This window comes from Ranitomeya variabilis, chromosome 5 (genome assembly GCF_051348905.1).
Source record: "Ranitomeya variabilis isolate aRanVar5 chromosome 5, aRanVar5.hap1, whole genome shotgun sequence".
Taxonomy (NCBI): Eukaryota; Metazoa; Chordata; class Amphibia; order Anura; family Dendrobatidae; genus Ranitomeya; species Ranitomeya variabilis.
The window spans coordinates 400,463,443-400,488,576 of NC_135236.1; the positions used below are offsets into that span (position 1 = coordinate 400,463,443).

At 41.3% G+C, this 25,134-nt stretch overlaps 1 protein-coding gene and 1 long non-coding RNA gene across 2 annotated transcripts; both read right to left on the reverse strand.

Moving 5' to 3' along the window:
* Positions 1 to 11,103: 11,103 nt before the first annotated feature.
* LOC143776096 (isotocin receptor-like) lies at positions 11,104 to 14,940 on the reverse strand. The gene is made up of 2 exons (XM_077265080.1): positions 13,359 to 14,940; positions 11,104 to 11,298 (listed from the first exon to the last, which is right to left on the reverse strand). The coding sequence occupies exons 1-2, from the start codon at positions 14,257 to 14,259 to the stop codon at positions 11,165 to 11,167; spliced, it is 1,035 nt and encodes a 344-aa protein (XP_077121195.1). The 5' UTR covers positions 14,260 to 14,940; the 3' UTR covers positions 11,104 to 11,164.
* Positions 14,941 to 15,763: 823 nt separating this feature from the next.
* On the reverse strand, positions 15,764 to 23,315 carry LOC143776097 (uncharacterized). The gene is made up of 4 exons (XR_013215768.1): positions 23,060 to 23,315; positions 22,677 to 22,724; positions 17,469 to 17,549; positions 15,764 to 17,265 (listed from the first exon to the last, which is right to left on the reverse strand). It is a non-coding gene; the product is annotated as an uncharacterized LOC143776097 (long non-coding RNA).
* Between the last annotated feature and the right edge of the window lie 1,819 nt (positions 23,316 to 25,134).

The following is a 25,134-nucleotide window of genomic DNA, read 5'->3' on the forward strand; positions in this document are numbered from 1 at the left end:
AAGCGAGCACAGCGGTGACGTCTGACGTCACCGCTCTGCTTTCCGGCTATGGCGCTTACACAGTGGAGAGAAGCAGAACGCCGGGGACAGACACCGGAATGTAAGTATGTACTGTTAGTTTTTTTTATGTTTACCCTGGTTACCGGGGACTTCGGCATCGCTCCAGCGCCGTGATTGCACCGTGTGACCGCAGTCTACGACGTCACGGATCGTGCCGTCGTAGCGATTAAAATGGTACTGTGTGACGGTACCCTTAGATGCTGCTGTCAATAGTGACTACATCATATAAATGGTTAACAGAGTGTGGGGGCTTCCTATTTATCCCAATTGGTGCCCTCAGATCATGATTGTGTGGTCCTGATGTTTGTCATGGCAATTCATGACCAAATAGCGGCCTTAGAGTCTGACGACTGTAGTAATCTGTTCAGAAGTTGGCGACATTTAGGTGGTAAAAATACACATTTTGATTTCTGTCATGCCACTTTGCATTAATTCCCAAAAATCACCTGAAGGGTTAATAAACTACCTGACAGCTATTTTCAATATGTCAGGGGGTGCTGTTTTTAAAATGGTATCACTTTTGGGGGTTTCCCAATATATGGGACACCTAATGGCACTTCAAGCATGGATAGGTCCCTAAAAAAATACATTTTGTAAAGTTCCTTGAAAAAATGAAAAATTACTGCTACATTTTTAAACCTCCTAAAATGCTAACAAAATAAAAGAACATTTTACAAATGGTGCTGATACAAAGCAGATATGTGGGAAATGTTATTTATTAATGTTTTTGTGTGTAATGACTATCTGGATTAAAGGGAAAATCATTAAGGCCACGTTCACACGCTGCGGGTTCCTCTGCGGGTTAATCCCGCAGCGGAATTGATAAATCTGCAGGGCAAACCCGCTGCGGTTATCCCTGCAGATTTATCGCGGTTTGTTCCGCGGTTTCCGCTGCGGGATTACTGCTGTACTATTGATGCTGCATATGCAGCAATATGCAGCATCAATAGTAATGTAAAAAATAATAAAAATTGGTTATACTCACCATCTGACGTCGCGATCTCCCCGGCGCTGCAAGCGGCTGTGCCGACAAGGACCTTCGTGACGTCACGGTCATGTGACCGCGGCGTCATCACGGTCATGTGACCGCGGCGTCATCACGGTCATGTGACCGCGACGTCACCACAGGTCCTGTTCGGCACAGCAACTGAGACCGGACGCCGCGGGCAGCGCTGAGAGGTGAGTATAGCATTATTTTTTATTTTAATTCTTTTTTTTACACCCAAATATGGTTCCCAGGGCCTGGAGGAGAGTCTCCTCTCCTCCACCCCGGGTACCATCGGCACATTATCCGCTTAACTTCCCGCAACGTGGGCACAGCCCCATGCGGGAAGTTAGCGGTTCAATGCATTTCTATGGGTGACATGCTCCTTCTTTTTTTCTGCAGAAAATCCGCGCGGATTTTCCACAGAAAAAAAGGATCGTCGGCACAGCGGGTTTTGTTTTCCATTAGGTTACATTGTACTGTAACCTACATGGAAAAAGGATGCGGACCCGCAGCTGCAAAACAGCTGCGGGTCCGCAGCAAAACCCGCAGCGTGTGAACATAGCCTAAAAGTTTGAAAATTGCTAATTTTTTAACATTTTTCTCAAATTTCTGATTTTTTTTTTTTATAAATAAACACAAAACATATCGACCTAAATTTACCATTAACATAAAGTATAATGTGTAACGAAAAAACAATCTGAGAATCACTGGGATTTGTTGAAGCGTTCCAGAGTTATTACCACATAAATTAACACTGTTCAGATTTCAAAAATTTGGCTCTGTTTATTTATAATGATGGCTGGACCATAAATGACAAGCAAGTTCTACCTATTGTATCCACCTATTTCCTTACAGAATGTGAGCTTGCAAGCAGCTCCTCACTCCCCCTGTAACTGTTCTTCTATGTGTTACTTTGTATTTATTATTATTGTTTGCACATGTCTGCGCTTTATTGTAAAGTGCTGCGGAATATGTTGGCGCTATATAAATAAAATTATTATTAGCTCCCCAACACCAGAAGCACTTGTGCAGCTCCACATAAGGACACGTCAGCACCATATTTCACTGTAAGCATAATGCAACTCCTTTGTACTCACCTTTTGTGATGCCATACAGTTTTGAAGCCAACAGTTCCTAAATCATTTATTATAGTCTCATCTTTCCAGAGTTATAGAGTCCCAGTAGTCTTCTTATTTGTCAATCTGGGTCCTGGCAACTTATGGGTGAGTTTTTTGTGACTGACCCCCATGTATACCATTCCTCTGCAGTGTACACCATAGTGTGTCACTTGAAACACTCACCCCGATTTGGCTTTCTGCTTCTTTAGCTAACTGAACTGAACATGTATGTCCATTTTCTTCAACCTTTTCTCATGAGAACACGCTCCTGTATGTATATATGTTAACTTCTGTGGTCGGCCTGGATGCCTCTCTGAGATGGTTGCAGTTCCATCTTTGAAATTGTCATTTATGCTACAATAGTCTGACTGATAAGTAAAGGTTTACTGATCTTCTTGTAGCCTTCACCTTTCTTGTGAAAATACATTTTCTTTCTCGGGTGATATTTTTCTTCCACAGGGTGCTATTGGAAGAGGTTTTTTTAAGCAACACCCTTTTATAGTCCACTATCTGTTGGACACCTGCTTAGTGAATAAGTGCAGTTATCTGTGGTTGAATCATTCACTGTTAATTAGAATTTTGTAGTCTAAAGGTACCGTCACACTCAGCTACTTTGCAAAGAGAACAACAACAATCCGTGACGTTGCAGCATCCTGGATAGCGATCTCGTTGTGTTTGACACGCAGCAGCGATCTGGATCCCGCTGTAATATCGCTGGTCGGAGCTAGAAGTCCAGAACTTTATTTCGTCGCCAGGTTGGCGTGTATCGTTGTGTTTGACAGCAAAAGCAACGACGCTAACAATGGATGTAATGGAGCTAACAACCAGCGAGAACGAGAAGTGAGTCGCTGTTACGTCACTGGATCTCTCCTGCATCGTTCTGGAGTTGCTGTGTTTGACGTCTCTACAGCGACCTAAACAGCGACGCTCCAGCGATCTAGTTTAGGTCGGCTCGTTGTCTATATCGCCGCAGCGTCGCTGAGTGTGACGGTACCTTAAACTTTGTTTCCTCCTAAGACTTTCATTGGGGTGTACTCATTTATGTAACATGTTCTTGAATGAATTTGCTAGAAAAACTACTTTTGGGGGTGTGCAAAATAACAAATATTGTTAGCCTTTATTGACTACTCCTCCACTTAGGTTCTACACTATACTGACATTTCTACCATCATCATGGGTGACTTCAACATCCCCATTGACATCTGCCAGTCAGCAACCTCCAAACTCATCCTTTGGTTTTACCCAGTGGTCCTCTGCAGCCACCCAGTAAATATAGGAAAACTGACTGAACAGCAATCTAGTCTGAACTGGTGCATAACCAAAAAAAGACATATAGTAAATAGATCAATGGCTGCACTCAATTTTACTGTACTAAAGCAAGGAAATGTGCGATACATGAAATGTGAATAGCATAATGGCTTGTGAAATCTATGAAAATACACATGAGATGCTTAGCACAAGATTTGGCCAAAAATTGTGAGCCCATCCACCAAACGTCAAGGTAATCTCAGATCGGATGGGTACCTAACCTCTCTGCTTAGTGTGAACACTTACCTATGGCTAATAACATGGTAAAGCCTACATTTATAGGAAGGTCGGAACCAACTGTGTTTGGATGTAATTAAAATCACAGCATGGTGATATTGGTAATATTTCCTTGCTTTAGTACAGTAAAATTGAGTGAAGCCATTGATCTATTTACTCTGCAGCCACCCAGACAGACATACATTATGCCAGGCCCCCTAATGGGGCTGGACCACTTGCTGAGCAAGTAGTCCTGTTACAGCTACACATGCTGAAGGAGGATTATTAGCTGCCATTAAATCGACCCATATTCTTTACAACCGTATTTTATATTTGTATCTTGTATAAAACTCCCTCATGCACAGCACCATGGAATCAATGGTACTCTAAATATAATTATATGCTGCAATAATTTCACCTATATTTATTCATTAGATGAAAATAGCAGAATAGAGGTGTAGACCAGAAAAAAACCTGGACAATTATGAGCAGCATTGAGCCTCATACACACGGATAAGTGCTGCATGCAGCTCTATATTTTGGAGACATTTCAAGATTCTACATTTCTCATAAAAAATTAAACATGAAATTAGAGGCATATGCTTCTAGCTTTATTATAGCTTTTTTTTTTTTTTTTACTACTTGAATGATGTACATGGTTATTATATGTTTGTATCCCTGAGACTGTAGTGATATTTGAATGCTTTATTTAGCTTAATGACTATTTTTAATCTCAAATTAAGCTTTTGGCATTCAAGTAAACAATGTGTTCTATTATAGTAAAAATATTATGAAGCTATATTGAGAAAAAATGCATCTGGTATAATAGGCTGGTTAATATTACACGTGACATCAGTAATACAGCTGTATTTTCATTATATCCACAGCAGATGGAGCTCCAATCATACTTAAATTGCTTATACAACATTGGCAGATGTTCAGACGTCTTCTATTAATTTTTAAATGTATTTTCTATTATGTAGTTTACACATTTCTATTAGGTTCAAGCATTTTTATGTCGTTTTCATCCATTATGAAAAGGAAGCGTACATCTTTTACATTACCATAATTTACACCTGTTATGACATTTCCTGTAAATTCCATGAAACGCGCAAGATACCAGTATGCCAAGATCACTGCCGTCATTTTCCTTGATTGAAAGTTCTGGCTTTACAGAAGACTGAGGAGGGATGAATAAGTACGGTAGGTGGAAAGGTGCAAAGAACAGATCAGCCATGCTGACGATGCACAGGAAACCTCATTTGTATTTGTAATACAACTTATGGTCAGGGCAGCAATGGATTTGGACACTGAAGGGTACCATGTTCATTAGGGCTGTGTCCCCTTCAAGGTGATAGGCTTGGTTTGAATAGACATTTTGTGCTGACAGATTGCCTTTAACCCCTTTACCCCCAAGGGTGGTTAGCACGTTAATGACGGGCCAATTTTTACAATTCTGACCACTGTCCATTTATGAGGTTATAACTCTGGAACGCGTCAACGGATCCTGATGATTCTGACACTGTTTTCTCGTGACATATTGTACTTCATGATAGTGGTAAAATTTCTTAGATATTACTTGCATTTATTTGTGAAAAAAACGGAAATTTGGCGAAAATGCTGAAAATTTCGCAATTTTCCAACTTTGAATTTTTATGCCCTTAAATCACAGAGGTATGTCACACAAAATACTTAATAAGTAACATTTCCCACATGTCTACTTTACATCAGCACAATTTTGGAACCAAAATTTTTCTTTGTTAGGGCGTTATAAGGGTTAAAAGTTGACCAGCAATTTCTCATTTTTACTCCATTTTATTTTAGGGACCACATCACATTTGAAGTCATTTTGAGGGGTCTATATGATAGAAAATAACCAAGTGTGACACCATTCTAAAAACTGCACCCCTCAAGGTGCTCAAAACCATATTCAAGAAGTTTATTAACCCTTCAGGGGTTTCACAGGAATTTTGGGAATGTTTAAAAAAAAAATGAACATTTAACTATTTTTCACAAAAAATTTAGTTCAGCTCCAATTTGTTTTATTTTACCAAGGGTAACAGGAGAAATTGGACCCCAAAAGTTGTTGTACAATTTGTCCTGAGTATTCCGATACCACTGTTTGGGCGCATGGCAGAGCTCAGAAGGGAAGGAGCGCGGTTTGACTTTTCAATGCAAAATTGACTGGAATTGAGATCGGATGCCATATGTGGGGGTAAAACACTGGGCGCATAACAGAGCTCGGAAGCGAAGGAGCGCCATTTGACTTTTCAATACAAAATTGACTGGAATTGAGATGGGACGCCATGTCGCGTTTGGAGAGCCCCTGATGTGCCTAAATTGAAACCCCCACAAGTGACACCATTTTGGAAAGTAGACCCCCTAAGCAACTTATCTAGATGTGTTGTGAGAACTGTGAACCCCCAGGCGTTTCACTACAGTTTATAACACAGAGCCATGAAAATAAAAAATCTTTTTTTTTTTCAACAAAAATTATTTTTTAGCCCCCGGTTTTGTACTTTTTTCCAAGGGTAACAGGAGGAATTGGACCCCAAAAGTTGTTGTCCAATTTGTTCTGAGTACGCTGATACCCCATATGTTGGGGTAAACCCCTGTTTGGGCACACGGGAGAGCTCGGAAGGGAAGGAGCACTGTTTCACTTTTTCAACGCAGATTTGGCTGGAATTGAGATTGGACACCATGTCGCGTTTGGAGAGCCCCTGAGGTGCCTAAACAGTGGAAACTCCCCAATTCTAACTCCAACCCTAACCCAAACACACCCCTAATCCCAACCCTAACCATAACCCTAACCACACCCCTATCCCAAACATGCCCCTAGCCGTAATCCCAACCACACCCCTAACCCCAACACACCCCTAATCCCAACCCTAACCACACCCCTCACTCCAACACACCCCTAACCCTAATCCCAACCATAACCCTAACCCAAATCCCAACCCTAATTCCAACCGTAAATGTAATCCAAACCCTAACTTTAGCCCTAACCCTAACTTTAGCCCCAACCCTAACGTTAGCCCCAACCCTAACCCTAATGGGAAAATGGAAATAAATACATTTTTTTTTTAAATTGTATTATATTTCCCTAACTAAGGGAGTGATGAAGGTGGGTTTGATTTACTTTTAGGCTATGTGCACACGTAGGGAAAGGGGTGCAGAATTTTCTGCACAAAATCCACATCTCCTGGCAGAATCCGCAGGTGAGAATTTGCGGCGGATTTAGTGCGATTTTTGGGCGGATTTTCTGAAGTTTTTCCCACTGCGGATTTCTATTATGGAAGGTTGCAGAAACGCTGCATATCCGCACAAAAGAAGTGACATGCACTTCTTTTAAATCCGCAGCAATTCCGCACTGATTTTTCCGCACCATGTGCACAGCTTTTTTTTTTTTTTTTTTACATTGATTTACATTGTACTGTACATCACAGTGCGGATCTGCAGCGTTTCTGCATGGAAAAATCCGCTGCAGATCAGCAGCAAATCCGCATTGTGTGCACATAGCCTTATAGCGGGTTTTTTAGCGGATTTTTATGATTTGCAGCCGTCACACACTAAAAGACGCTTTTTATTGCAAAAAAATAGTTTTTGCGTCTCCACATTTTGAGAGCTATAATTTTTCCATATTTTGGTCCACAGAGTCATGTGAGGTCTTGTGTTTTGCGGGATGAGTTGACGTTTTATTGGTACCATTTTTGGGCACGTGACATTTTTTGATCGCTTTTTATTCCATTTTTTGTGAGGCAGAATGACCAAAAACCAGCTGTTCATGAATTTCTTTTGGGGGGGGCATTTATACCGTTCCATGTTTGGTAAAATTGATACAGCAATTTTATTCTTCGGGTCAGTACGATTACAGCGATACCTCATTTATATCTATTTTATGTTTTGGCGCTTTTATACTATAAAAACTATTTTATATAAAAAATAATTATTTTTGCATTGCTTTATTCTGAGAATTATAACTTTTGTATTTTTTTGCTGATGATGCTGTATGGCGGCTCGTTTTTTGCGGGACAAGATGATGTTTTCAGCGGTACCATGGTTATTTATATCCATCTTTTTGATCGCGTGTTATTCCACTTTTTGTTCGGCGGTATGATAATAAAGCGTTGTTTTTTTGCCTCTTTTTATAATAATATTGGCAAATATCGCCAATTAGAAACATGGTATAGTGATTCACTCTTTCCTTAGGTGCATGTTTTGAAGTACCTTATGTGTCCATGGTTACGACCACTGGATATATTGACAGCTAGCTAGTTGGTAGTGGTCGTAACCATAGATAACTAAGGTCCTGCAATGTCTCCACATGAGGAAAGAGACATAGAAAATCAGAAAAACTATACTGCATTTCTAATTGGAGGTATTTGCTCATATTATTATTATTATTACACTTACTACATATTTGGATGAGAGCTTGTAGATGGGAATACCCCTTTGTACATACAATTCTCTCATCGTTATTGGCACCCATGAAGTTTACGTACTTAATGTGGAATATCTCCTGAAAAAATAAGTGAAACAGTTTTTTTTGTATAGAGCACTCATATTGCATACAAAAAAGGAAATCATAAACAATAATCTAAAATGAAAAACAATTGGAGGGAAAGTAGAAAAATCTAAAGCTTGCTGTGACACTGGTATTGGCACCCTTTACATTAAATTAGTATGGAAACACATTTTGGTAAATCACACATAAGAATCAACTGTGATTAATTGTCGGTGACATAAATTAGCCAATGAATGATGACAACAATGTTTTAAAAACCCGCATAATAGGCCCTGTTCCTTTGTCACAATGGTTAAGACAAAGGAGCTGTCTGAGGATATCAGAACTACTATTATTTGCAAATCCAAGATTACTTCTAAAGGGTATAAGGCCATCGCCAAAGACCTTGGTATCCCAGTTTCAACAGTACGCAATGTTATTAAGAAGTTTGCCAACCATGGTACCGTCAAGAACCTCCCTGACGTGGGGGAAAGAGGAAATTGACAAGATGTCTTCAAAGGTTGGTTCGAATGGTGGAAAAAACACCATGTCAAACATCGAAAGACCTCATGGCCAACCTGGAACAGTCTGGGTTCATGGTTTCAACAAGTACCATACTATGCACACTAAACCAAGCAGAGCTTTATTGGCGAAGGCCAAGGAAGAAACATTGCTCAAATAAAAAGGAATGCCAAAGAGTACCTTGACAAGGCACAATCAGTCTGGCAAAATGTTCTGTGGACAGATAAAACAAAAATAGAGCTTTTTGGCAATGCAAAGCAACAGTAGGTTTATAGACAGCGCAATGAAGCTTTTTAAGAAAATAACACCCTACCAACAGTTAAGCATGGTGGAGGATCCATAATGCTGTGGGGTTGCTTTGTTGTGTCTGGTACTTGGGGCCTTGACCATATCCAGGAATCGTGAAGTCAGAATTATCAAGAGATTTTAGAGCAAAATGTCCTACCCAGTGTAAGAAGACTTGGTCTGAGTCGAGGATTATGGGTCCTCCAGCAAGACAATGACCCAAAGCATACATCCAAAAGTACACAGGAATGGTGAAAAAGACAAAATGGACTGTTTTAAAATGGCCAGCAATGAGTCCTGACCTCAATCCCATTGAAAATCTTTGAGGTGAGCTGAAATCTGCTATTGGGAAAAAGAACCCTGCAAACATTCAAGAACTTGAACAAACTGGAAAAGGAAGAGTGGGAGAAAATATCAGCTGAGAAGTGCAAGAAGCTTATAGATGGCTACAAGAAACGTTTGGAGACTGTCGTCAATGCCAAAGGGTGTGCAACCAAGAATTAAGGGTGCCTTTATTTCTGCACATGCGGTTTATTCTGTCTCTTCTTTGAAATTGTAACATGTAAGTGGAAAAACAATGTTTTATTCTTGTATTACTTTGGACCATTAATTAAAAAATCCTGAGGATATAACTTTAGTACATTCCCATTTATTTCTTAAGATATTGTACAGTACTGTATATGAAAAAAAGTTAAGGGTACCAGAATATTTAAAAAACAGCTTCGGGACCCCCCTATTCTTGATAAACAGCCTTGCTAACGCTGACAGCTGAGGGTTGCACACCCAGCTGTAAGTTTTGTCTTACGGGCTCTCTAAAAAAAATAAGGAAACCCATGCCGGATTTTTTATATATTTATTTATTTATAGTGCAGGCGGTGGGTAATGAATACTCCCATCAGCTGCTGCCTGCACTCACTGTTATTAGCGGCAGCAGGTGAAGGCTGATGAGAGTAATAGTCCCATGAGCTGCCACCAGTTGTCAGTTGAATATAACTCAAATCATTCTCCCCTGATCACCGGCAGATCAGGGGAGATTGATGAGAGCAGTCTTCAGCACCCTGTGTCGGGGAACAGCACTTACTGTACCGCTGATTCTCAGGCACCGGTTGCCACAAGTATTACCCACATGGACACTGACATCTCCGGTACTGTAAAAAAAAACTGAAAGGGGGAAACAGGCTTTAAAGAGGTTCTCAAGGACACGGACAACCCCTTCTCAGTCACAATATTTCCCCCATGTAAAATAAAACCAGCTTTACGTCATTCCAGTGTTGTCAGCACTTGGTATCCTGGGGCTCGTGTGACATTGATTTCAGGGCTTCCGTGACATAATGGCCATCTTCACTCTCACTTCAAATGTAACTAACATTCAGAGAAAGTCAGAGCAGCAGCGCTCCCTTCTTCCACGTCTCAGTTTCAGCCAAAAGAAGTGAGAGTGAAGTTCTGCTGATTAGTTACAGTGCTAGCGTGACATAACAATGCCAAGCATGGCCTGTGAGACCAGGCGGCGACATCGCTGGAACGATACCCCCACAAGAGGCGAGTATAGCTGTTATTTTACATAGGGGAAATAAAGTGATTGAGAAGTGGTTGTCCGAGTAGTGAACAACCCCTTTAATCTTCCAGAGGAGGTATCATGTGACCACTGCAACCAGTCAGTGAACACCTGATGCCCTCCTTGTGGCAATACAAGTGGCAATACGGTATGGTGGGGGTCTGGTAAGCGAGTTGTATTTTTATTTTGTTTTAGCACTGACGTGCTCATTTTTAAAAGGTGTATTAGCAATCGACATTCCCTTTAAGTAGATGTATTGAAATAGATACCTCTGTTTATGACAGAGTGAAATATAACTGAACATGTAGGTGTGAAAAATATACAAGTAAGCATTTATAGGAAGCATTAGCATACTATTCCTTAGAATACAGACTGGAGGCACATAACAAAATGAGGCCATTAATATGACTTATTTAATAAAATGTAATTAATCCTGCCATACTCCGCAGTCACAGGCATTACAAGAGACATGAAGACACCTAGCTGAACAATACATCCCTTATGCGTTAAGCACTTATACAAAGGTAATAAGATAATAATTCTTATACAAAGGTAACCAACTTTTCATAAAGTCTTTGTCTGCAACTGATGCTTTCCGAGTATTGAAATTACTGAAGATTCGTGATATGTTTTGAGATCTGTTTAATGCCGTGTGCAATGTCACCACAGAAATACAGATATATCCAGGGGTTTACACAGCTGTTTAGATTTCCCAGAAGCATTAGAATAGTGAATACAGGACCTAAAAAAAACAAACAGCGTATTAGTATTTTTTTTATTTAGCTTTATAGTATCCATCACTAATATTTACAATATCTATAATATATCCTCCTATTAAATCCCTTCCTTTGATTTTTGATTCTTGTTTTTTTGTTATATAGCACTTTATACTCAGTCATTACAATTATTAAAGGGATTCTGACTTCAGGTTTGTGTTTCCATCTGAGAGGAGCATGATGTAGGACAGAAAAACGGATTCCAGCCATATGTCACTTACTTGGGCTGCTTGCTGTCATTCTTATAAAATCAGGTAAATCTGCAATAGTAAAAAAAACAGTGATTTTATCAAAATGGCAAGAAGCAGACCACTAAATGATACATCACTGGAATCAGGGTCTCTGTCCCAAAATTATGGGTCTGTCAGATTATGTAGCTAAAACCTGGTGACAAATTCTCCTAAAAACCAATATACTTAAAGCAAACCTGTCACCAGGTTTGGCCGATATAAGATGCAGCCACTGCCTTTCAGGGCTGATATACAGCATTCTATAATGCTATAGATAAGCCCCCGATCCGACCTGAAAGATAACACAAATAAGTTTCATTATACCGACCCAGGGGTGGTCCGGTGTGATGGGTTTCACAGGTCCGGGCCTGGCACCTCCCATCTTCTTGCAATGCTGCCCTCCTGCTTCTTCATGGCTCCCCGGCATCGCGCACCTGCGCAGACGCACTTATCTGCCCTGTTGAGGGCAGAGCAAAGTACTGCAGTGCGCAGGTGCAGGGAAAGGTCAGAGAGGCCCGGCACCTGCGCACTGCAGTACTTTGCTCTGCCCTCAACAGGGCAGATAAGTACGCCTACGCAGGAGTGCGGTGCTGGGAGTGATGAAGCAACAGGAGGGTGGCTGTAACAATTATATGGGTACTATGGATAAAAGGAATCTGAGACCAAAGCTGAGGCAAACAAGTGTATTTAACAAAGTAAAAAATGGAGCAAAAACTAACAGATTTTCCTACAAATGTAATGAAGTGCACAGCACAACATAGAAATGTTCAGCAAACTGAATAGCGGGGCACGACCGCAAATATGAACCTGTCCAGCAGTAATATGATGCAGGAGTGCACACGGCACTTAAATGTGGAATTCCAGCAATAATATGAGTTATAATGCACACAGTACTTAAACGTAGAAGTCCAGCAATAATATGAGTGAGAATGCACACAGCAGTAATATGATCACAAATGCGCACGGCACTTATATGTGGAAGTCCAGAAATACACAGGCGGAGCGTTAACAGGAGAAGGTCTCTAAATGTACCTTTTGGGCTGAAAAGTCCCGCTCAAGTCCAGCACCGCAGCCTGACAGACACAGTCCAAGAATAGAGAATGATGTCAGAATATCTTTCTGACCACAGCAGTTCCAGAGGTGAGTAGCTCCTCACTAAAAGTCCAGACAATAGGGAACCCTGATCAGGATCAAGGAGCTGCGCTGATGACTGAAAGCAGCTGAACGTGGAAAGGTAGAGCATCGGGTAACGAGCAGCAGCAGCAGGGAGTCCAGAAGCAAACAGGCAGAAGCTCAGGAGCCAACAACAACAAAATACTCAGGCAAGGAGGAGCTCCTGACCCGGACTAAAATAGCAGGACAGACAGGAAGTTCAAGGGCAGGAGAGAAGCACCAGACTCCATCTTGGACAAGGGCAAAACAAACTCCAAGGAACATCCGAAACCCTTACAGCGGCATCACAAGAAGATGGGAGGCGCCGGACTCGGACCTGCTACACCCATCAGACCGGGCCGCACTGGACCGCCCCCCCAGGGTGAGTATTATAAAACTTATTTTTCTTATCTTTCAGGTCGGATCGGGGGCTTATCTACAGCATTATAGAATGCTGTAGATAAGCCCTGAAAGGCGGTGGCCGTATCTTATATTGGCCAAACCTGGTGACAGGTTCCCTTTAAAGAAGGAAACGTACTGCTGTCAATAGTACAGAACTTTCTTGCTACTTGTGTAAACAGAAGAACATTTTTAGAGAGAGTATATTCTTAAGTTATCTCGGTCTTTAGTGAATAATATCTTACCGTCAGGAGCATCAGCCGACCAAGCAGCCCACATCTGAACGATGAAGAACGGTGTCCAACATGTGACATAAGAGACAACTGTGACTACAGTCATCCTCACATTCTTAATCATGGCTTTTGATACGCAGTTAACACTACTTACTCTCGATATTACTCCAGTCTGTGATTCGTGAGCTAGGAACTTCCTGTGTTTTTTCACAAAGACATTCATTTTGATCTCCCAGCAGATTTTTATCTGACATATGCTAAGTATTACAACTGGAATAAGAAATATGGCTATAGAAATCCAAGTCACATATGCCACTAAGCCCCAAGGCTCAATGAAGTGAGCCCAGCATTCAAAGATGCCTGGAGCAATCTCGGTCTTAGAGAAAATGAAAGCCTGGGGGACACTGAGAATGAGAGAGATTGACCAGCTTGTGCAGATTGCAGAGTTCCACAGAGCTCGCTTCTTCTGAAATGTCACCATTGGGTAACATACTGCTTGAAACCTGTCCATGGTCATTACAACGATCATATATGTAGAGGCAAACATTCCAACTAGTTGTAAATACTTAATAATCCGGCAAAGTGAATCAGGTCCAATGAAAACATCAGTAATGTCCCAAATCAGCTGAGGGAGGACTTGAAAAAATGCCACAACCAAGTCAGCCAAGCTTAAGTGAAGCATAAACACATACACCCGAGACAGCTTCGTTCTTCTGTTCCACAAAACCAAAATCAAGATGAAATTTCCAATTGTTGCTGCAATGAAAATGATTCCGAGCACAGATATTTCTGCATAAGCCAAATGCTCATCTCTCTTGGACCAGCCGGCTATTTTAGTCCCATTGTTCTTGCTTACTTCATAATGTTCAGTGTGGTCGAGCTTTTCCATTATAGAAGCTGAAATGTTTTTCATGAGGTGAAAATGTTACTGAATTGATGTATTTTTTCCTTGAAGGTTCTTTCGTTGATATTCTCTTTCAAGACCTAAGTGATAATCATTTTAATTTGGATGTCCTTATGAAGAAAAGATATTCTTTCATGGATAAGCTACTGCTTGCTGTATTTGAAACCTCTATGGCTGAGCAGCGCTCCTCCTCCTCCTGACCAATTCCATGATTTGTCTCCTGTCAGGAAGGGCCATCCCTGTCTTATAAATATTAAGAACTTTACATATTGGAAGTACCGTAGATATGTTAGATAAATTATATCCGACTGGTTTTATATGGAGGTGTAATTTGATAGTTACTGTACATACAGTGGGGGAAATAAGTATTTGATTGTGATTTTCTGGATTTTATTTTTGATATTCTACCTCTCAATGTTAAAATTAACCTACCCATAAAATTATAGACTGTTCATGTCTTTGTCAGTAGGCAAACTTACAAAATCAGCAAGGGATCAAATACTTATTTCACCCACTGTATATTTATGTTATATCCCAGGGGAGCATTGCATGGCCTATGCCGATCTGGTGCTCCCCCAAGGACCAAGTCTACCCCTTAGATAGTCACATGGAACAATGACTATTACGGTGAGATAAAAATTCTGGTTTTTAAATTTATATGCAAATTATTTTTTATTTGATTATAGCATTCTCCTCAAGATTATTCATTAAAGGGTGTGTGGTGGAAACACTAATTAATATTGAAGCTCATACAGTTTCTAACTTGGGTTACCGACACTGATTTTCATCTCATGTATTCCTATTTTAGGTATCTGCACCATATGTGGTTTAATGATACTCTCAATGACTTAGAGTAATTATACCAGATAGAGTTGTGTGGCCACCTACACTGGCGGTCACATCTAGCTGACTTTCGTATCTGCACCAAATGCCTAATAAAACTAAACCCCGTACATATAAACATGGCGTAACATTGGTATAAAACTTTTTTTGTTGCTTGCTGCATGATATTCACTCCAAGTCACTATAACACCACGTCACAGTACGAAGGTAGCAGGCAGGAATCATAGCCACATGGTGCACAGGTCTTGCCATGGAGAATACTCTGGATCCTGACAATAAGCTCCCTGACTCCCTGGCATCTTTGTCTTGACAAAATTGTTGCTGGAGTTTAAAATGGATTCATCACTAGATTTCACATGGGAAATTGCATATATTATTAAGGAGATATTTTCAACCTGATAATGTCTTACACTGAAAAGTCAGAATGCCTGTGTAATCTATATATAGTATATACGGTAATTGTCTAAGGGTCACTTCCGTCTGTTTGTAACTTCCGTCTGTCTGTCGCGGAAATCCAGGGTCGCTGATTGGTCGCGGCCAATCAGCGACAGGCATCATAGAAAAGATAGGTTGGCGCACCACAATGATACTAAATAAATAAATATATACTGGGGGTGCAAAACAATGGCTAATATGCAGAGCAGATAATAAACAAGAAAAGAAAAGCCACTATACTGTATGCACACCACCAGAAGTTATAGTAAATCAAACAAGCTTTATTGGTAACATAAAAACAATTAAAACCATACATGCAAAACTCCCTCCATATACGTGTGCCCAACACTGCCCAATACACAATATTTACATATAGTAGTGAAGAACCTACATCAAATATAGCAGATAATCAAATAGTATACACATATAAATAATTACTGGCAACAGCCGCCCCGTCCTGATCAACAAAAGATATATCTGTCGATAGAAAAACCCTGTCAGGCTGCAGCTTACCCCCAGCAAATAGTCCTCCTGGTATGTAATGGGTAGGGCACAAGCAAATACGGCCAAATAAATACCCCAAATAGGAAAAAGGAGCACGGCTGTCACCCGTCCTGAGCGTAAGAGGGGAACATGCTGCGGCAGCTAGAGGGTGATCCAGACAGAAGGCTCACAAAATATAGAGAAAATGTAGCATGAACTGGGCAGCCAGCAAGTGAAGGGCAATGGAGGGAGAGCCCAACGCGTATCGCTGTTCAAGACAGCTTCGTCAGGGGAAGTGAGCTCTAAAAGCACCAACAGCGCTTGTATATACCTGATCTAATGAAACAGATCGCAGTCTGCTGTGCAGGTAATCAGGAACGATGGCGTCAGAGGCTATAGTAAGAGGATATTGCAATAAGAGTAAGAGGCATGTGCCGGCCTGCCAGACCGACGGATCGCACAGAGGAAAAAGTAAGAGACTGGAGCAGAGGAACACAAATAAATAGGAAATGCTAAGGCGCACGCGCGGCTCCCGGGAGCGGGCGATGTGACAGTCAAACATGCTCGACTGTCACAGTGCCACAGAGAACCCACTGAAAAGATAAATGATTTGTGCACATATATAGAAAGAGGGGATAAGAATAAGTCCTATTGCTATAAGTCCTGTTGTTGCAGTACCAAGGAGAACACACTAAAAAGTGAAAACATAACTTATTTGTGCATATATGTAAAGAGAGGGAACAAAGATAGATCCTATGATGACATAGATAAAACACTGTCAAATAAGCCCAAGAAAAAGAAGGAGGGCAGAAGAACGTCCCCCCCCTAATCAGAAAGAGAAGTTGCATAATTAATAAGGCATAAGGATGTGTGTATGCCATACTAGATATTATAACAAAAAAATATATATATATACATATACACATAGATGTCCATAATATATAATTAGTGGAAATACATCATGATGATATACATATTTATGCATTCCCAGTAAGGAATGAGCAAATGAATGGTAATGCACAGTCAAAATGCTGAAAGATCAGCGAGTTTCTTCCACTCAAAACAAAGTTCATTTTCATATAATCATCTCCCGAGCAGGATCGAACCAAGTCACACTCGCCAAAGACCAATTCTTCATGCTTGAACATAGTGCGCAGCCCCATATTCTCCAAATCCATGCGGTATAGATGTAGTTTTGACTAGACAAGGTCCCATTTCGTGTCCACACAATAAGGTCCAATTATCCCAGGAAGCCTGTGAATAAAAGATCTTCGTTAATCCCATGGGGTGCCATGGAGTGAAGTAGATCCATCGGGATTCTACCTGTAACAGCTTGGTCCGTAACGATCCACCCCTGCCTGAACTTTTCAAATGTTCAAGTCCAACCACCCTCGTATCCATATAGCTCGCAGTGTGGTGGGTCAAATAATGAGCTGCCACTGTAGTTAATGTTTTACCTTTCCGCTTGTCAGCAGCTGCTGTATTGATCGTAGAGAAGTGTCCCTGAATCCTTCGTCTTAACCCTTGTGAGGTTTGCCCTACATATACACGAGGACAGGGACAGATGATGGCATAAATAACATTAGAGGTTTTACAGTTAATAGAAGATTTCAATTTATAAGTCCTCTGATCAAGTGGGTTAGTGAAACTGTCACGAGTGGGATGCATATATGGACATACCGTACAATCTCCACATGGGAACGAGCCTCTAAGTATGATACCACGATTAAGTCTAATGGTGGGCCTAGAGTAGTGGCTCCTCATATCAGGGACAGGCACAGTCCGGCCGCGAATTGGCCCCTCCCTACTCCCCTCCAGTCAGTGCCCCCTCCATACTCCCCTCCAGTCAGCAGCCACATAGGGTTTTAGCAGTCCGTTAACGCGGCGATTAACCCTGTGTGACCAACTTTCTACTATTGATGCTGCCTATGCAACAGCAATAGTAAGAACATATAATGTTAAAAATAATTTTAAAAAATATATTCTCACCTTCAGGCGTCCGCGGCAGCCTGTCCCGCTCCTCGCAACGCTCCAGTCCCAAGAATGCATTGCATCAATGACCGGAGAGGATGTAGCTACATAATCACGTGTTATTGCCGCAAAGCATCACTGGGACCGGAGTGTCGCCAGGAGCATCACTAAACGCCTGAGCTGGATCCGAGGGGCCAACGGAAGGTGAGTATATCACTATTTTTTATTTTAATTGTTTTTTTTAACAGGGATATAGTGCCCACATTGCTATATACTACGTGGGCTGTGTAATATACTGCGTGGGCTGTATTATATATTGCGTGGGCTGTATTATATATTGCATGGGCTGTGTTATATACTACGTCACTGTGCTATATACGTGGGCTGTGCAATATACTACGTGGCTGTGCTATATACTACGTGGCTGTTATATACTACATGGGCGGTGCTATATACTATGTGGGCTGTGTTATATACTGCGTGGGCTGTCTTATATACTGTGTGGGCTGTCTTATATACTACGTGGCTGTGCTATATACTTTGTGACTGGGCAATATACTACGTGGCTGTGCTATATACTACGTGGCTGTGCAATATATTACGTGGCTGTGCAATATACTACGTGGGCTCTGCTATGTACTACGTGGCTGTGCAATATACTACGTGGCTTTGCAATATACTACGTGGCTGTGCAATATACTACGTGGCTGTGCAATATACTACGTGGAAATCTTCATAAATAAAGTACATACATATTCTAGAATACCCGATGCGTTAGAATCGGGCCACCATCTAGTCTTTTATAAAAGATTCCCTGCATTTCATGACTCCAACTCTAGTCATAGCTGAACTAAAACAAATCATCAGGATTATTCTGATAACAAGCCTCATGAGGCCTAAGAAATATTTAACCAATGTACCGTATGTGGTTTCTATTGTGAAATCTTTAAAGGGAATCCATCTGCATAATGTAAGGACAGAGACCCCGATTCCAGCTATGTGTCACTTACTGGGATGCTTAATGTAGTTTTGAGAAAATCACAGTTTTATCAGCAGGAGATTATCACTAGAAGACTAGTAATCCTGCTTCTATGTAGTCCTCTACATTCTTGATATAACGTCATAACTCCACCACCGCTGATTTGCAGCACATTGTACAGAGACACCTGCCAGTGGTGTGGACAGGGTTAAACAGAGCTCAACATTCAAAGAACTTGTAGATCTGCAGCAGATCAAATAGTGATTTTAGCAAAACTACAGCAAGAAGCCCAGTAAGTGCCACCATTGGAAAAACATCTTCCTCTACATCATGCTGTTTTCAGATAGAGCAGGAAAAACCTGGTGACAGATTCCCTTTAAGGATAAATATTTCCATTCATATTTTCTCAGGATAACACAACTGGGCTAAAGTCAAGGAGATGGAACAATTTGCTTCCAGATTTCCCAAAAAACAGTCAAAACCAGAATTGGCCGCAGACACCTTAGGGGGGATGGAATACGGGAGACGTTCTTGGAGTGCTGTCCATACACAATGAGGAGGAGTGCCATTTGAGTAGACATACCAGTGTGAATATTGTAAGCAACATCGTCATAGGAAGTGAGTTCACTGACTTGTTTAAGAATACAGAAATTCTTGAGGAAGTTCTCCAAGATGTGATTTATTTGTCGGGTTCATATATTGGATTGAGGGAAGAAAGCTGAGGAAAAATATAACTTAGCAGGAAGTAACTTGTTGACAGCTGTCCAGAACTTGGTACTCAATTTTACTTCTAGATATTGTGTATATAGGAAGCTCTTATAGGTAGAAACGTTTTTTTTCAATGCCACTGAAGGAAGACCACTTTAATGGATACAGGTATTTTGGGAAACTGCCTCACTAGCACCATGTGACGGTGCAGGTGTCCCAAGGTCCATGAGGAGTTTGAAGTAGGTAGGGTGAAGAGTTAATCTAGCATGTCACTCTTCTTTTGGGAAAAATTAAGGACATGCTCCTTCCTACAAAGTCTTTTACGTCCTAACATAAGGAGGGTCACAAGTACACACCTACAGTTGTGGCCAAAAGTATTGACACCCCTGCAATTCTGTCAGATAATACTCAGTTTCTTCCTGAAAATGATTGCAAACACAAATTCTTTGGTATTATTATCTTCATTTAATTTATCTTAAATGAAAAAACACAAAAAGAATTGTCCTAAAGCCAAATTGGATATAATTCCACACCAAACATAAAAAAGGGGGTGGACAAAAGTATTTGAACTGTTCGAAAAATCATGTGATGCTTCTCTAATTTGTGTAATTAACAGCACCTGTAACTCACCTGTGGCACCTAACAGGTGTTGGCAATAACTAAATCACACTTGCAGCCAGTTGACATGGATTAAAGTTGACTCAACCTGTGTCCTTGTGTCCTTGTGTGTACCACATTGAGCATGGAGAAAAGAAAGATGACCAAAGAGCTGTCTGAGGACTTGGGAAACCAAATTGTGAGGAAGCATGAGCAATCTCAAGGCTACAAGTCCATCTCCAAAGACCTGAATGTTCCGGTGTCTACCGTGCGCAGTGTCATCAAGAAGTTTAAAGCCCATGGCACTGTGGCTAACCTCCCTAGATGTGGACGGAAAAGAAAAATTGACAAGAGATTTCAACGCAAGATTGTGCGGATGTTGGATAAAGAACCTCGACTAACATCCAAACAAGTTCAAGCTGCCCTGCAGTCCGAGGGTACAACAGTGTCAACCTGTACTATCCGTCGGCTTCTGAATGAAAAGGGACTGTATGGTAGGAGACCCGGGAAGACCCCACTTTTTACCCCGAGACATAAAAAAGCCAGGCTGGAGTTTGCCAAAACTTACCTGAAAAAGCCTAAAACGTTTTGGAAGATGTTCTCTGGTCAGATGAGACAAAAGTAGAGCTTTTTGGTCAAAGGCATCAACATAGAGTTTACAGGAGAAAAAAAGAGGCATTCAAAGAAAAGTACACGGTCCCTACAGGTTCCCTGATGTTTTGGGGTTGCTTTGCTGCCTCTGGGACTGGACTGCTTGACCGTGTGCATGGCATAATGAAGTCTGAAGACTACCAACAAATTTTGCAGCATAATGTAGGGCCCAGTGTGAGAAAGCTGGGTCTCCCTCAGAGGTCATGGGTCTTCCAGCAGGACAATGACCCAAAACACACTTCAAAAAGCACTAGAAAATGGTTTGAGAGAAAGCACTGGAGACTTCTGGTGGCCAGCAATGAGTCCAGACCTAAATCCCAGAGAAGGCACCCTTCAAATATCAGGGACCAGGAGCAGTTTGCCAAAGAAGAATGGTCTAAAATTCCAGCAGAGCATTGTAAGAAACTCATTGACGGAAGCGGTTGGTTGCAGTTATTTTGGCTAAAGATTGTGCAACCAAGTATTAGGCTGAGGGTGCCAATACTTTTGTCTGGCCCATTTTTGGAGTTTTGTGTGAAATGATCAATGTTTTGCTTTTTGCTTCATTCTCTTTTGTGTTTTTTCATTTAAGACAAATTAAATCAAGATAATAATACCAAAGAATTTGTGTTTGCAATCATTTTCAGGAAGAAACTGAGTATTATCTGACAGAATTGCAGGGGTGTCAATACTTTTGGCCACAACTGTAGATGAGAGTTTTCTCAGATACAGAATGGTTTGTTAACTTGGAAGAATGTTCCTTAGAAAGTATCTGTCCCATAATTTGTTGTATATCAAAGATTTTGCTCAGAAGATTATCTTTGAGCAGAACTGATGCTGCAGTATAAATAAGGTCAAAGATTGAGAAAGGGTGTCCGATTTCTTTATTATACTTGCTTATATAGGGCCATCATATGGCTCATCTCTCTTTAGACATTACATTTTTAGCATCGATATTATAATGCCCCCACATTTTTGGGGGGGAGAGGGTAGTCATTGTGTAAATAGAGCACATTTTGTGATTATCATGAAGGGCATTCAACAAAAGGAATGAACTTTCCCCCTTTGATCAAAATTAGGACATTTCCAACATCTACAGTAAAAATGTAGACCTCAACAAAATTATCGAGATGGTGAATAACCCAAGCAGAAGACATGTTCTAACTCCAGAAAAACTGATTTTACCTCTGGACCCTTCTCCTGAGGGCAGATAGTGACGTAAGCCACTCAAAAGAGATAATAGTTTGGAAATACTTGTGGAATTGCTTTTTACAGTGTCACTGTAGAACAATCCATATATGTTCTCAAGGAAAGTAGATGTGTTGAGATGAGAACCGAAGAATGGTGTTGAAAATAAACAACCACCCAAACACAAAGAAGAACTCAGAAGTCATCAGCACTTGCTTGAAACATGGTTAAAGCATTACACACCTCCCCATCGATAGAGCAATAAATATAATATCCAACGTACTCCAGACAGAGGTAACAATAGTAGTCACAATGTAATGTCACTCCCCAATTTGAACATTTACTAAGAGGCATTAATGAGCCGATCACACTAAAGTAAGAACACATTTTTTTTTAATTCAATTGCTTGTTTTAAAGTGACAGGTTCTTTATGAGAGCGACAATGATGATCCTCTATGGCTTGGTATACAGTTTCCATTTTCCTTCATAAATCTAAGCATTTTTGTAAAAATATACACATTTGTAAATACTGTGGAAAGTAAGCGATGCACAAATTAATATCTAAGTCCCAAGAAAATGTACTTGAACTCACCTTTAAAAGGAAATTGGGTTTAGGCAATGTATCCATGACAACACCCCTCTTAAAGATGAAGAGTTAAGGAAATACATTTTTTTTTATATATGTCATTATTGTATATGGGCAATTCCATGAACGTAAAATAATGAAATGGGTTGCCTTTCTTATGGCCTGCCGCGTGCAAGAACATTGAAGTGTTTTTTTTGAGAAATTCATTATGTTGTCTACACTAATGTCAAGGAAAGTGCGTTATTCTGTAAATTATATACAGCACTTAACCATTTTTAGCCCTGCCGCAGTTTGTGTTGCTAAGATCTGTCCTCAGTCTTAACCCAAACCATCAATTGCCATAAGATAAGTGTTATCAGATAATGTTTACAGCCTGAAAGTCAAGATACAATCCGTGCGGGGACAGAGTGTTCCATTCAGGCCATGCCGAGCACTACACAGCGCATTAGATATGGTGTCTTCTGTCATCAAGAAAAACATTTCTAAACAAGCAATTTATGGTGGAGTGAAGTCATTCTACTAAATATTGCCAACCAGTTCACCTCAATAATGAAGGCCGGCTCAGATACTTGATATACGCGGCCTGAACACTGCCTCACCATTAGTTGATCTGACAAAAATGTGGAAGGGTAATGCTCTGGATGATGTTAGTGACACATGGCATAAGTAGTGGGACAGTACAAGAATAATGCACAAAGTGATGTCACAGTGCAGCCGTAACACACGTAGTAATATCACAGCGCAGAATACATACACAAAATGATGTTGGAATAAAAGAATCATTTTTCTGCTATGACAAAGTGCAGATAAAATACACATAATATTTCACTGGTTAAAGCATGGTAATAATTAACATGCAATAGTCAATTATCTCGCAAAGGCATTTGCTTTAATTGCTGCTGTTTATCTGCTGCCACCTACTAGTTTACATATGCGTATCTGGTTTCTGTATCACTTAAAGGGGTATTCCCATTTCAAAGATCTCAACATGTACTAGGTATGATATTAGCAATATTAGTAATTACCTCCAATTAGATATTCTGTATATTTTTTTTTTGTTATATTGCATACCCGATGTGCAGGGTATCATAGTCACTCAGGTATCCATTGTTACAGCCACTATTGCGTTCCTGGCCATGCTCGCGCAGTTAGTAAGGTATTCATCATTATCACTGGCTGGATTCTATGTGTACTGACTACATAGCCATACTGTCTGGAAGCTTTATATGAGGAGAGCTTCTATGCAGTCAGTGCGCATTGAACTCGGCCATTGATAATGTGCAGTGCAGGAGTGAGGCGGTGGGGCAGGGAGCTACAGCGCAGGCTCTAACTATGTGCGCTATCGAGAACCTGGCCATTGATGATGATAAACTCCTTACACATGCGCTACAGCAGAGCAGGAGTGAGATGGCCGGGCAGGGAGCTACAGCACAGGCTCTAACTATGTGCGCTATCGAGAACCTGGCCATTGATAATGATAAACTCCTTACACATGCGCTACAGCAGTACAGGAGTGAGGTGGCGGGGCAGGGAGCTCCAGCGCAGGCTCTAACTATGTGCGCTATCGAGAACCTGGCCATTGATAATGATAATCTCCTTACACATGCGCTACAGCAGTGCAGGAGTGAGGTGGCCGGGCAGGGAGCTACAGCGCAGGCTCTAACTACGCGCGCTACCGAGAACCTGGCCACCGATAATTATAATCTCCTTACACATGCGCTACAGCAGTGCAGAAGTTAGGTGGTCGGGCAGGGAGCTACAGCGCAGGCTCTAACTATGTGCGCTATCGAGAACCTGGCCATTGATAATGATAAACTCCTTACACATGCGCTACAGCAGAGCAGGAGTGAGATGGCCGGGCAGGGAGCTACAGCACAGGCTCTAACTATGTGCGCTATCGAGAACCTGGCCATTGATAATGATAAACTCCTTACACATGCGCTACAGCAGTGCAGAAGTGAGATGGCCAGGCAGGGAGCTACAGCGCAGGCTCTAACTATGTGCGCTATCGAGAACATGGCCACCGATAATGATAATCTCCTTACACATGCGCTACAGCAGTACAGGAGTGAGGTGGCGGGGCAGGGAGCTCCAGCACAGGCTCTAACTATGCGCGCTACCGAGAACCTGGCCACCGATAATTATAATCTCCTTACACATGCGCTACAGCAGTGCAGAAGTTAGGTGGTCGGGCAGGGAGCTACAGCGCAGGCTCTAACTATGTGCGCTATCGAGAACCTGGCCATTGATAATGATAAACTCCTTACACATGCGCTACAGCAGAGCAGGAGTGAGATGGCCGGGCAGGGAGCTACAGCGCTGGCTCTATGTGCGCTATCGAGAACCTAGCCATTGATAATGATAAACTCCTTACACATGCGCTACAGCAGAGCAGGAGTGAGATGGCCGGGCAGGGAGCTACAGCACAGGCTCTAACTATGTGCGCTATCGAGAACCTGGCCAT

Coding starts and splice junctions, on each gene's coding strand:
- LOC143776096 (XM_077265080.1), bottom strand. CDS start 14,259: ATGAAAAACATTTCAGCTTCTATAATGGAAAAGCTCGACCACACTGAA. Junction 11,299..13,358: donor GTCGGCTGATGCTCCTGACG/GTAAGATATTAT, acceptor TGTTTTTTTTAG/GTCCTGTATTCACTATTCTA.